General features: G+C 58.2%; 5 protein-coding genes across 5 annotated transcripts; 3 read left to right on the top strand and 2 right to left on the bottom strand.

Annotated features, from left to right (window-relative positions):
- Window positions 1–33: 33 nt before the first annotated feature.
- MKK02DRAFT_42045 (putative mitochondrial inner membrane protein) lies at window positions 34–1,897 on the top strand (the record flags this gene model as incomplete). The annotated part of the gene is made up of 6 exons (XM_053091816.1): window positions 34–224; window positions 276–306; window positions 360–707; window positions 769–1,081; window positions 1,128–1,365; window positions 1,408–1,897. The coding sequence occupies 6 exons, from the start codon at window positions 34–36 to the stop codon at window positions 1,895–1,897; spliced, it is 1,611 nt and encodes a 536-aa protein (XP_052948788.1).
- Window positions 1,898–2,037: 140 nt separating this feature from the next.
- On the bottom strand, window positions 2,038–4,123 carry MKK02DRAFT_31273 (general substrate transporter; the record flags this gene model as incomplete). The annotated part of the gene is made up of 10 exons (XM_053088250.1): window positions 2,038–2,167; window positions 2,218–2,469; window positions 2,539–2,709; window positions 2,756–2,771; window positions 2,846–2,963; window positions 3,009–3,341; window positions 3,390–3,491; window positions 3,538–3,707; window positions 3,754–3,826; window positions 3,890–4,123. 10 exons carry the CDS (start codon window positions 4,121–4,123, stop codon window positions 2,038–2,040), a joined length of 1,599 nt encoding a protein of 532 aa, XP_052948787.1.
- A 663-nt stretch (window positions 4,124–4,786) lies between these two features.
- On the top strand, window positions 4,787–7,416 carry MKK02DRAFT_21636 (bacterial alpha-L-rhamnosidase-domain-containing protein; the record flags this gene model as incomplete). Its single annotated transcript, XM_053086443.1, has 2 exons — window positions 4,787–6,139; window positions 6,187–7,416. The coding sequence occupies 2 exons, from the start codon at window positions 4,787–4,789 to the stop codon at window positions 7,414–7,416; spliced, it is 2,583 nt and encodes an 860-aa protein (XP_052948786.1).
- Window positions 7,417–7,607: 191 nt separating this feature from the next.
- MKK02DRAFT_42042 (uncharacterized protein) lies at window positions 7,608–9,582 on the bottom strand (the record flags this gene model as incomplete). The annotated part of the gene is made up of 3 exons (XM_053091815.1): window positions 7,608–8,130; window positions 8,164–9,305; window positions 9,340–9,582. The coding sequence occupies 3 exons, from the start codon at window positions 9,580–9,582 to the stop codon at window positions 7,608–7,610; spliced, it is 1,908 nt and encodes a 635-aa protein (XP_052948785.1).
- Window positions 9,583–9,892: 310 nt separating this feature from the next.
- MKK02DRAFT_42041 (uncharacterized protein) lies at window positions 9,893–11,199 on the top strand (the record flags this gene model as incomplete). The annotated part of the gene is made up of 5 exons (XM_053091814.1): window positions 9,893–9,909; window positions 9,965–10,121; window positions 10,177–10,311; window positions 10,371–10,455; window positions 10,505–11,199. The coding sequence occupies 5 exons, from the start codon at window positions 9,893–9,895 to the stop codon at window positions 11,197–11,199; spliced, it is 1,089 nt and encodes a 362-aa protein (XP_052948784.1).
- Window positions 11,200–11,265: the final 66 nt, after the last annotated feature.

The following is an 11,265-nucleotide window of genomic DNA, read 5'->3' as shown; positions in this document are numbered from 1 at the left end:
TCATACACCTGTATCGCCGCCTAGACATTGAGCATGTTCCGTCCAGCAGCTCCTCGAGCGGCTGCTCCTGGATCTCAGGTATCCAGCGATATCCCTATCGACCATGTAGGAGCCGGCAACTCAGACGCCGGGCCGTCTTCTTTGCCCGGTACCGATTTGAGCCGCATACCTCCAGCTGCTGGAGGTAGTGGAGAGACGATGTGGCAGAAAATGGTGGTTGACAAGTGAGCTAGCTTTGTCGCATCGACTACATGCCAATCAAGCTGACCAGACAGCCCTTACTTCTCAGCCGGAGCTGGACTAATGGTACGTCCTTCCGCTCAACTTTCGACCGACAAGATACTCGTGCTGAGACTCAGGGCATCGGCGTAGTCCTCACCATCCTCCGGCGGTCCACGACTCTCGCCGCCACATTTGGCCAACGACGCCTACTCGTCACCCTCGAGATCCCCTCCAAAGACCGGTCCTATCCCTGGTTTCTCGAATGGATGGCCCATCAGACCCCTCCCCCGCCTACTGCCCCTCAGTCCGCTGCGGCCCGCCTGGGTAGTGCATGGAAAGGCAAGTCGCCGATGAGTCTGCGGAGCCACGAGCTGGCGGTGGAGACGACGTACAAGCAGCATGAAAATGGGAGCTCGGAGGCTGTCTTCAACCTTGTCCCGGGACCGGGGACGCATTATTTCCGATATGGCGGATCTTGGTTCCAGGTATGTTTGGCTGAGTGGCACATGGAGAGTGATACATGTGGCGCCCAAGCTGATCCCACAGGTCAAGCGGGAGCGAGACGCCAAACTCATGGACCTCCACTCTGGAACCCCCTGGGAAACACTTACCCTAACCACCCTCTCTTCCTCCCGACATCTCTTCGCCGGACTACTCGCTGAAGCCCGCCAGCTCGCCGAGGCCAGTACAGAAGGCAAGACCGTCGTCTATACCGCATGGGGCGTGGAATGGCGGCCTTTTGGAAAGCCTAGGCGAAGAAGGGAGATGGGGTCGGTCGTGCTAGGTGAGGGAGTGGCGGAGCGGATAGAGAGTGATGTTAAGGGGTTCCTGGGTCGGGCGAAGTGGTATGCTGAACGGGGTGAGTTTCAGACAGGAGGAGAAGAGAGGACAAGGCTGATGGGCAGGTATACCGTATAGAAGGGGTTATCTACTGCATGGACCCCCCGGATCAGGCAAGACGTCGTTCATCCAAGCGCTGGCCGGATCGCTCGGATATAATATCTGTCTCTTGAACCTCTCGGAAAGAGGGTTGACGGATGATAAGCTCAATCACCTACTGGGATTGGTTCCTGATCGGAGCTTTGTGTTGCTGGAGGATGTAGATTCTGCGTTCAATCGGAGAGAACAGACGACTGAGGAGGGGTAGGTCCCTTTTTTGTGTTGACTGATCAAGCTTATAATCAGGTTCAAATCCTCCGTCACCTTCTCGGGACTTCTCAACGCCCTCGACGGGGTCGCATCCTCGGAAGAGCGGATCATCTTTATGACGACGAATCACTACAATAAGCTCGATCCGGCGCTCATCCGGCCCGGAAGAGTAGACATCAAGGAGCATCTAGGGGACGCAGCGGGCGAGCAGGCCAGAAGGCTCTTCGTCAAGTTCTACGGGCGGTCCAGGGTGGTCTCACCGGTCAAGTCCGCCGCGAGTACGACAGCGACAGAGGCGGGGGCGGAAAGTAAAGAAGAGAAGGCTGGAGTTTGGCGAGAAGGGGAAGAGGTGTTAGCGCAGGAAGAGGTGGAGCGGCTAGGGGCCGAGTTGGAGGCGGTGTTGCAGCAGCTCGGGAGGGAGGGCAAGGGAGTCAGTATGGCGGCGCTACAGGGACATTTCATACGGTGTGGGGCGAGAGAAGCGGTAGCGAGTATACCGGATCTAGTGAGGGATGGCGGAAGATGACATCCACTTTGCATGATACTATATGTTGTCCACTCGTACCGCATTCCCATCACCGAATACTTTAGTCCCACTAGATACAATACCAATCACCGACGCTGCCACTCGACCAGAACCCAGCCTCAATCCTCAATCCTCAACCCTCAAGCATCCTGACGCGTCTCCCCCTTCTTTGCCCGGTCGACCGACGTCTCGAATGTCGCAAAGTGACGCGAAGACACCTTGAGCTGGAACATCTCGTCCAGCTCGATGAAGGACCTGTTTCGTGTCTCCCTGGAAATGTCAGCCGTCATTGCTGATAAGGGGACAGTGAGCAGACTCACGGGATGATAAAGTACAAGAAGACGACCGAGACGAGACCGGTACTGCCGTAGAAGAACATTGTGTTGGCAACTCCAAAGCTGGGACTCGCCAGCATGAGCGGTGTACTGTAGTTGGTGATAAGCGAGAACAGTGAGGTACCCAGAGCGGCCATATTGGTCGTTTTGGCGCGCAGTACGACGGTCGAGCATTCAGCGAGGAAGACGAAACCGAGGGGTCCGGCGGAAGAGGCGTATGCGGCGACCCAGATGCACCTACATGGTTCAGCCAAGGCCCAGGTCGGTGGAATGATCGTGTGGGTCACACAGCAGCTGCGGACTCACGCTAAAGCAATCATGCCGGAACCTGTCGCGGACGTCTGCGGTACTTTGAGAATCCCACCGATAGCGAATAGGAGCGGGACCATGAGCGCGCCCATCCACAGCAGGAGCGGCCGTCGACCGAATTTCTCGGTGGTGAACAGAGAAGTGGCGACAGAGATGACGAGTACAGTGCTGCGCCTTCAGTATGTATCGCTCGACACATGAGGCGGGGACTCACTTGACTGCGACAGTCGCTGCATCATCAGCTGTTGCTCTTTTTCAATCGTCCGCGGCGAGCAGCTGAAAGTAAAGGAAAAAAATAGCTGACCGATAAAGGGTTGGGCGAGTCCTGCTAAGCTAAAGAAGTAGCTAGTGTAGCTGAAGACGACCGGGGAACCGATCCATAGCTGGTAGGTAAAGGGAGTGACGGAGATGATGGTTCGGCGCTGGACATCAGCTCAAGGCTGACGCGGGGTAGAAGTCCGACTCACAAGATTGGTACCCCTGAAGCAATCAAGCAGAGTCATGTCCTTTTGCTTGTTGGTCAAGACCTTACCATCCTCAATCTCTTGCAGGATGATCCCGTACTCGTGCTCGATATCGTAGTCATGGACACCCCGGTAGACCCTCCGCATCGCCTGGCGCGCCTTGTCGTGTTGGCCCTTGACAGCGTAAAACCGAGGGCTTTCGGGAACGAACAGGAGGACGATAAAGGCGAGGCCGAGGAAGACCCACATCGAGTAGACCGCGTGACGCCATTGGCTCGTAGGCATCTGAGACACGATCTGTAGTCCGACGGCCGCGGCGAAGCTCCCAAGGGCCCACTATCAACTCAGTAGGCGGACGCATACAAGGGCAAGGGAGAGACTCACGGCAAGTTGGTATAGCCCCAAAGCCGCCCCGCGCACGCGAGTAGGAGCAATCTCCGAGATGTAGGTCGTAGCCGCCATCTGATTGCAGCCGACCGAGAGACCCTATGGTATCAGCCCAAGTACAAGGCGTTCGAGCAGTGTGGCTCACATTCATGATCTTAGCCGCGAGCCAATGGGTCCAGTTCGTCGCAAACATCTCGATCAAGCAGGCAACCAGCATAAAGACTTGGGTCATGATGAGCATGGGCTTGCGGCCAAAGTAGTCCAGCGGCCACGATCCGACCATGAGCACGCCGACTTGGGCCGCAGTGTAGACGCCTAGGGTCATCAGCAAGACACGGTGCCATGGATAAAGAAGACATACCACCCCAGATGGCCACGTGTTGCGGGTCGAGTACCTTTACACCGGCAGCGTTCGGGGAGCCCATTTGATCAATCTGTACGATTAGCTTGAGCTCTCAACCGATGAGGATCGAACGTCCGAATCCACGCAAAGCCACAATATTGCCCGGCATCTTGAACTGGTACCCGTCGCCCAAGGCGCAGATGGCGACACCGACGCAGTACATGATGGCGAAGCGGAATTGGCCGATCGTCTTGGTGAAGCCGAGCGCATGCTGCTTGGAGACCAGGTCGTCGCTGTACTCGACTGTCTTCGAGGTCTCGATGTGCTCGTCGTGGGCCTTGGTGTCGACAGCACCGATAGGGGAATCACGGAGGAGGTCGGTGGTCATGGTGAGTAAGTCTGTGAGGGAGGAGATGTGGGGAAGGGGGAATTGTGGAGTTCCATAGTTATAAGTACGCGGGGCTCCCGGGCAAGTCAGCTGTTTAGGGAGCAGATCATCGCCGCCGACTTGAGCGCTGACTTGATGACTTGAGTGATCAGCAGGTCGTTGTATGAGCGGTAAGAGCTCGGCGTGATGCAATACCGAGGAGACGACGGTCCCGCGGGGGAAGTAGGTTTCAAGGAATGTGACGTAAATTTGGTTATCCTCGGGCCGAAGACTACCACTTTGGGTAATGTTCTGCAACCTCTGAGGGAGAGTGGGGGGAGAAGTGGGGCCCGGCCCGAGGACCCTCTGACATCTTCTGCAGTAAGCTGAGGGAAGCTGCAGGAGACCTGTGCGTGATGGCTTATGATTAGACCGAAGAAAGCGGCGCAAAGCTATACCGTTACCCAACGCTACATCTTGGCTTACCTTGGCGTGCGTCGGGGCTCGCTCCATAGACGAGCCGAACGAACTCTCCCGTTGATCTTGTCTTCGGGCCCGGCTCTGTGCCGGACTTTGCGGCTTCGAGTGCGTGGTGCAGCCTCCTCTGCTGGGTTATTCGCAGCGGAGCAAGCAAGATGCTATCATACCCATTCCTCACAGCACCATCTCCCGCTGCCCGCCACGATGGCATGCGAAATCATCAAGGTCACGCTCGAGCGGTACGACGACCCGTCCACGCTCCAACACCCCACACCTCGGATCTCCTGGCGGTTCGGCGGAGATGTCAAAGACTGGTATCAGACGTCATACTACCTTCGGCTCGAGCGAGATGGCGCAGTCTTTGACCATCATGTCGAGTCGCAGCAGTCCATCTTTGTCGCCTGGCCGTTCGCGCCCCTGGTCTCGCGCCAGCGGTTCGAGCTGTCCGTTCGGGCTGCAGGTACTACCGGTGGCTGCACGCCATGGCACAAGATCAGCGGGGAGGCGGCATTGATGGACAAGGGGGACTGGGAGGCGGCCGTAACTCATGGGCCAGTCCAGGAGACGGGTCAGGCGAAGCGCCCCTTCCTATTACGCATCAACTTCACCGCACCTGCCAATCGAGACACTGCTCGGTTATACATCACCGCCTTGGGCGTCTACCGGGCATCCCTCAATGGCATACCGGTCGGCGATCACTGCCTCGCCCCAGGATGGCAGAGCTACAAGCACCGGCTTCACTACCAGAGCTTCGACATCGCTGCTCTGCTCGCGGACGAGAATGAGCTGGTGTGCTGGATGGGGGAAGGCTGGTACGCTGGGCGGCTCGGCTGGGAGGGGGGCTGGTGGGACTCGTACGGGGAAGGCGGCATCGGCTTGATTGCACAGCTGGAGGCTGGAGGGAAGACGGTCGTAGCGACGGGCAGGGGAGAGTGGGAGTGGGCGTACGGCCAGCTGATCAGCTCGGAGCTGTACGATGGGGAGGTATGCGATATGTCCCAGTCGCCAACGGTATGGGCCCCCGCACGGTCATCCCCTTTACCCCAAGCTCGGCTCATCTCCCCCGAATCCCCACCTGTTCGTCGGACGGAACGTCTCCCCGTGCTCGACATCATCACCACTCCCAGCGGCAAGACAATCCTCGACTTTGGCCAGAACCTCGTCGGCTGGGTCCGCTTCCTCGCCACTCCCTCCTCTCCGACCGTCGTCCTCCGGCACGCCGAGGTTCTCGAGCACGGGGAGCTCGGGACACGTCCTCTGCGCGAGTGCAAGGCAACCGATCGGGTCACCGGCGGTCAAGCAGGCTGGGAGCCGTCCTTCACCTTCCACGGCTTTCGGTATGTGGAGGTGGAAGGGTGGGACACAGTGACGAAGGATAGCGTGGAAGCGGTGGTGATCTGTACGGATATGGCGCGTCTCGGCGACTTTCGGTGCTCGCACGCTGGCATGACAAAGTATCACGAGAATACGGTGTGGGGACTGAAGGGAAACTTTGTGTCAGTCCCGACGGACTGTCCACAGCGGGACGAGCGGATGGGCTGGACTGGCGATCTATGCGTGAGCTTGATGGTCACACACCATAGAGATGTGGCTGATATAGGCAGGCATTTGCCCAGACCGCGAGCTTCCTCTACGATACACTTGGTATGTTGGGGAACTGGCTTGAAGACCTCTCCTGCGAGCAGCTACTCGACCATCATGGAACACCACCCCTCGTCGTCCCCAATATCCTCAAGGCCCCGCCGCCGACCTATGCACTCTGGGGCGACGTCACGTCCATGACGCCTTACGACCTTCATCGGGCTTTCGGGGACATCCGGGTCTTGGAGGAGCAGTGGGAGAGCGCCAAAGCGTGGCTGGATACGGCGGTCCAGCGGGCGCCGTCGGGGCTGTGGACACCAGATATCATTCAGCTGGGCGACTGGCTGGATCCCGCGGCTCCCGCGGATGCCCCGAACGATTCTCCGTCCGACAGTATCCTCGTCGCCAACGCCGTACTCATTCACACGACCCGGACCGCTGCCACTATCGCCGGTCTCCTCGGCAAGGAGGCGGAGGCGGAGCGGTATGGCAGGCAGGCGGAGACCCTCACCCAGTCATTCCGAGACGAGTACGTCACTCCCAGCGGTCGCGTCGTCTCGGATACACAAGCCACACTAGCCCTCGCGCTGCACTACGGCCTGATCCCCAAAGCTGGCATACCCGTCGCGGCGGAGCGTCTCGCCTATCTCGTCCGCAAACGGGCCTTCAAAATTTGCACTGGCTTCGCCGGAACCCCCATCATCCTCCCAAGCCTCGTAAACAGCGGCAACCTCTCCATCGCCTATCGGATGTTTCAGGAGAAACAATGCCCATCACTCCTCTATCCCATCTCGATGGGCGCCACGACGATATGGGAACGCTGGGACGCCATGCTTCCCGACGGCTCGATCAATCCCGGCAAGATGACCAGCTTCAACCATTACGCACTCGGAGCCGCGTCAAACTTCCTGTACGAGGTCGTCGGCGGGATATCGCCCTTGACGCCGGGGTGGAAGCGGATCTCGATCCACCCTCGGCCGGGTGGAACGGTCACGAGCGCTTCTGTCAGCCATATCTCGCCGTACGGCCGGGTCGCGTGCGAATGGCGGGTGGAAGGCGGTTTGATGAGGGTCAGAATCGAGGTACCTCCCAATTCATCCGCGTTGGTGAGGTTACCGGGATCGGGTGAAGTGGCCGTAGGCAGCGGGGTGAGGACATTCGAGGTGGACTGGATGCCTGACCCTGCGTGGCCCCCTCATCCTGTACCGAGGCGGTATAATCAGACACCAGCCATCGATGAGATCGTCGAGTGATGGGGGCGGTGTTTCGGATGCAGCGCGCAGAGAAAGAGGGGGTTCGGAGATACTCTGAGCCTATTTTAGCGAGAATTATCAGTATGCAGGCGTCTTGCAGTCAGCCACGCCATCAGTAAACACGTATCCGATGCAGAGCGGCAGCGAGGCTGGGACCATCACCTGAGCTCGCGTTTGATACCTCCGAAATACTACTTCCCATTCTTCCCTTGACCACCCCCTCCATTCACCCCAGCCGCCGCCGCCGCCGCCGCCGCCGCCGTCTGCTGAGCCGTCTGCGCCGCCCTCCTCAGCTCCTCAAACAACGTCGGGTATTTCTGCGTCATCAACGTCGGCGCATCATTCATCCCCGCATTCTTGCACTCCCACAGTAACTTCGCCGCCCTCGTCGCCAGTGTATCCTTGTCCGTGCGCATCCCTTTCCAATGCGCCTCCATCACGTGATTGTTAAGTTCGAACGCCGCCGCCCGCGTGGAGATGAGGGTTAGTGTCGAGGTAGGGGTTTTGACGTTGGGACGAGGCGCCAGAGAGGGATCGCGGAGGTATCGGTCGATCTGGCTCAGGAGGTCCGAGGTGAAGTAGAAGGTGAGGGAGTGGGGGAGGGTCATGGGTGATCCATAGTCGTAGCAGATACGTGGGATATCGGCGCTGGTGATTATACCGAGAGATGAGTAGTCCATGGTAGATATGGTTCGCCGGATATTGAGGGGTCGACTAGTCGTTAGCGTGATCAAGACAAGGACGTACCCTCTGATCCAGTTTATAGCGGCCGTAAGGTCCATGCCTGGTTTCTCCGGATTCTGATTGGGTAGATCCCGGCCTTGTATCACCAAACTTCCGCCTTCTATCAAACACGCCGCAAGCCGCCGGATAAAGTTGAAGGGGAAGGAGAGCTGCCGGCTGCCCGACTTGCTAGATCCCGGACGGGACTTGGACCATAACCTGACCGTCAAGCGGCGGAGGGGACCGGTAGGGAGATCAGGGAGGAGGGTGTCCGTGTATGCCGTTTCCGAGTCTTCGTCGACGACAAAGCTGAGCGTCAAGTCGTCGAGGTAGGGTAATTCCGAGAGGATGATGTCCCGTATAGGGTAGACGTCGGCTGGATGGAGGCACGCTCCCGACGTGGGCGCTGATACCGTATCCAGCCGAAGCGTCCTGATATCCCTCAGCCGGAGCGCCGGGCAGGTCGCCAATGCCCGAAACTCCTTGATCCCCATCCCGACAATCTGATCACAGTCTATACTGAGCCCCGGCTCGAACGGCCAGGTCTCGAGCATAGGGTATGTGAAGATCTTGCCGAGGGTGCGTATATGGACGTCGATACCGGTAGACCGGAACGATTTGACGGGGTACCGGATTTTGGAGACGGGGAGGATAGAGTCGAGGGGGATACTAGCCTCGCCGGGGTTGTATTTGCCGTGCGCGACGATAGTGTAGGATAGTTCGGTGACAAAGTCGGGGATGGAGGGTATTTGGAAGACCTCGGGGTCGACCTTGGGATCTTTGGTGGATATCCCGATGCACCGCTCGATGTATAGCGAATGAGGGTATTGGCCTGATTCCGACGTAAAGGAGAGGAAACTCCGGTCTCCGCCTTTCCGCATAGGTCCCTCTCCCCATGTCAGACCGGGCGGGAGGTCGCTCACCACGCTATGGACAGCGGGGAAGAGGAGAGGCGCTGCGTCCGCTGCTGCACCGATGGTGATGGTGTCGGTAGGGACGAAGGGAAAGTCCTCTTCCTTTCCCTCGAGCTGCTTCCCTGCGTCCGCCTGCGACACCTTCACCTTGGTAGGTTCCAGCACTGGTCCAGCTTCACCGCCCGTCCGAGACGTAATCGTCTGCGTGACTTGCCGAACGACACTATTGTACTCCATGAATCGTGGAGATTGCTATCATTAGCTCCCATCCGAACGGTAGACATACCAATTTCGACCCCATCCCAAGCGCAACCCTGACCTCCATCTGATTATATAACACCGCCACCGCATCGTCAAACCAGTCCCACGAGACCCTAACACACGCGCACAGGGTCTCCTTTGACGCAAAAGTCATCATACGCCTCAGCAGCCCGGGGACAGCCATCATCATCTCCATCGGGCTTTGCTGACAGATGATGACGCCTCGACGACGCTGGAAGGCCCGTGAGGGTGCTGGCGAGTAAGCCATCGGAGTACGGTTCCGAGCGGCCCCTGCCGCCGACTGCTGGAGCTTTTAGCCTGATAGATGTTTAGTGGAGAAAGTGAGAGGCCTTTGTGAAGGGATGGACAAGGCAAGATCCATCTTTTCGGGTGATAAGGAATGTGTTTCAGGTTTGTATAGCGGGAGCAGATTTTCAATAGGAAATCAGAGGGGAATTCAATTAGGATTCTTGGTAGGACCTTCAATACCTTTTGCGATCATACATCAACTGGCCTAAGGCTGTAGCGACATCCCAGACCGTCCAAGTCATAGCCGAGTGGCTTGAGCATCGCTCGCCATGCAGGGATTCAACAGGTAAGCTGCAAAGAGAGTTTCGTCCACCGCCCGTCCGCTCAGCTGACGCTCCCAGATATATCCCGCCCGACTATGATCCCAAGAAGAACTCCACGCTCAACAGCCATCAAGGCAAGAAACATGCTCTCGGCGCCAGAGCCAAAGATATCGACAAGGGCGTGCTCGTGGTCCGGTTCGAGCTCCCCTTCAATATCTGGTGCGAATCATGCGGGGTGAGCTGGCTCTTTCTGGCGCCTTGCCCGGAAGACAGCAGAGCTGACTGCGTAGAATCATCTAGGAGCTGGTGTTCGATACAATGCCCAGAAGAAGAAGGTTGGGAACTACTACTCGACGCCCATCTTTGCCTTTAGGTGTAAATGTCACCTCTGCCAGAATTGGTTTGAGCTGAGGACGGATCCACAGGTGAGCTGCCGCGACTGGAGGCGTTGTGCGACCTTCAAAAGCTGAGCTGACACCTCCAGAACGCGGCTTACATCGTTCATGAAGGGGCCAAAAAGAAGGACGAGGACTGGAATCCAGAAGAGAACGGCGGATTCGCCACCCACGGTGAGCTCCTCTGCCGACAAGCTTGTTAGTGCCCCAGCTGATCTTGCAGATACCGAAGCTCCATCCGCTGCCGACCCGCCTGCCGACCCCTTCTCCGCCACCGAGAAGACAATCGACCAGCAAACATGGGCCAAAACCAAGACCTCACGAATCACCGAGCTCGCGGACGAGTCCGACAAGCTCTCGTTTGACCCTTACGCGGTCTCCACCTCGCTCCGGCGGAAGTTCAGGGAAGAGAAGAAGGTCATGCTGGAGAAGCAGGGGCGGGATGAGGGGCTACGGGAGAAGTATGGGCTGCACGAGGAGGTGGATCTGGGGGAAGAGGACGTGGAGGATGGGCGGGCGAGATGGGAGGCTGGGCGAGAGAGACGGGGGCTGCCAGTGGAGGAAGAGGCGGAGGGGAGTTTGGCGGGCGCAGCAGGGACACCTGTCGTGTCTGCGCGTAGGCATGGGAAGGGGCGGGCCAGTGACGCTAGTACCGGCGCGTCCCCGAGTTTGGCGCAGGTACTTCGGAAATCGACCAAGCGGAAGTACGATCCCTTTGCAGATGCGGCGGACGCGTTTTTGGCTTCGGCTAGCGGTACGACCGGTGTGCGTAGAATCGCCGGAATGCCAAAGCGGGGAAGGACAGAGGATCCGGAGAGGACAGGAGCGACGCCGGCAAAAATGGTGTCGAAGGGGAAAGGGGTCGTACCGATACTGGGAGTTGTTGGCGGCTTACTGGCGGGATATGGGAGCGACTAGCGGTGTGTAGATGTCCTTGGAGAGAACTTGTAGCAGTAGTCATTCGTTTTGTACGCATCTTCTCCT

The sequence above is a fragment of the Dioszegia hungarica genome, assembly GCF_025882075.1.
Source record: "Dioszegia hungarica strain PDD-24b-2 chromosome Unknown MKK02contig_5, whole genome shotgun sequence".
NCBI classification, from domain to species: domain Eukaryota; kingdom Fungi; phylum Basidiomycota; class Tremellomycetes; order Tremellales; family Bulleribasidiaceae; genus Dioszegia; species Dioszegia hungarica.
This window is presented reverse-complemented; position numbering and strand designations above follow the sequence as displayed.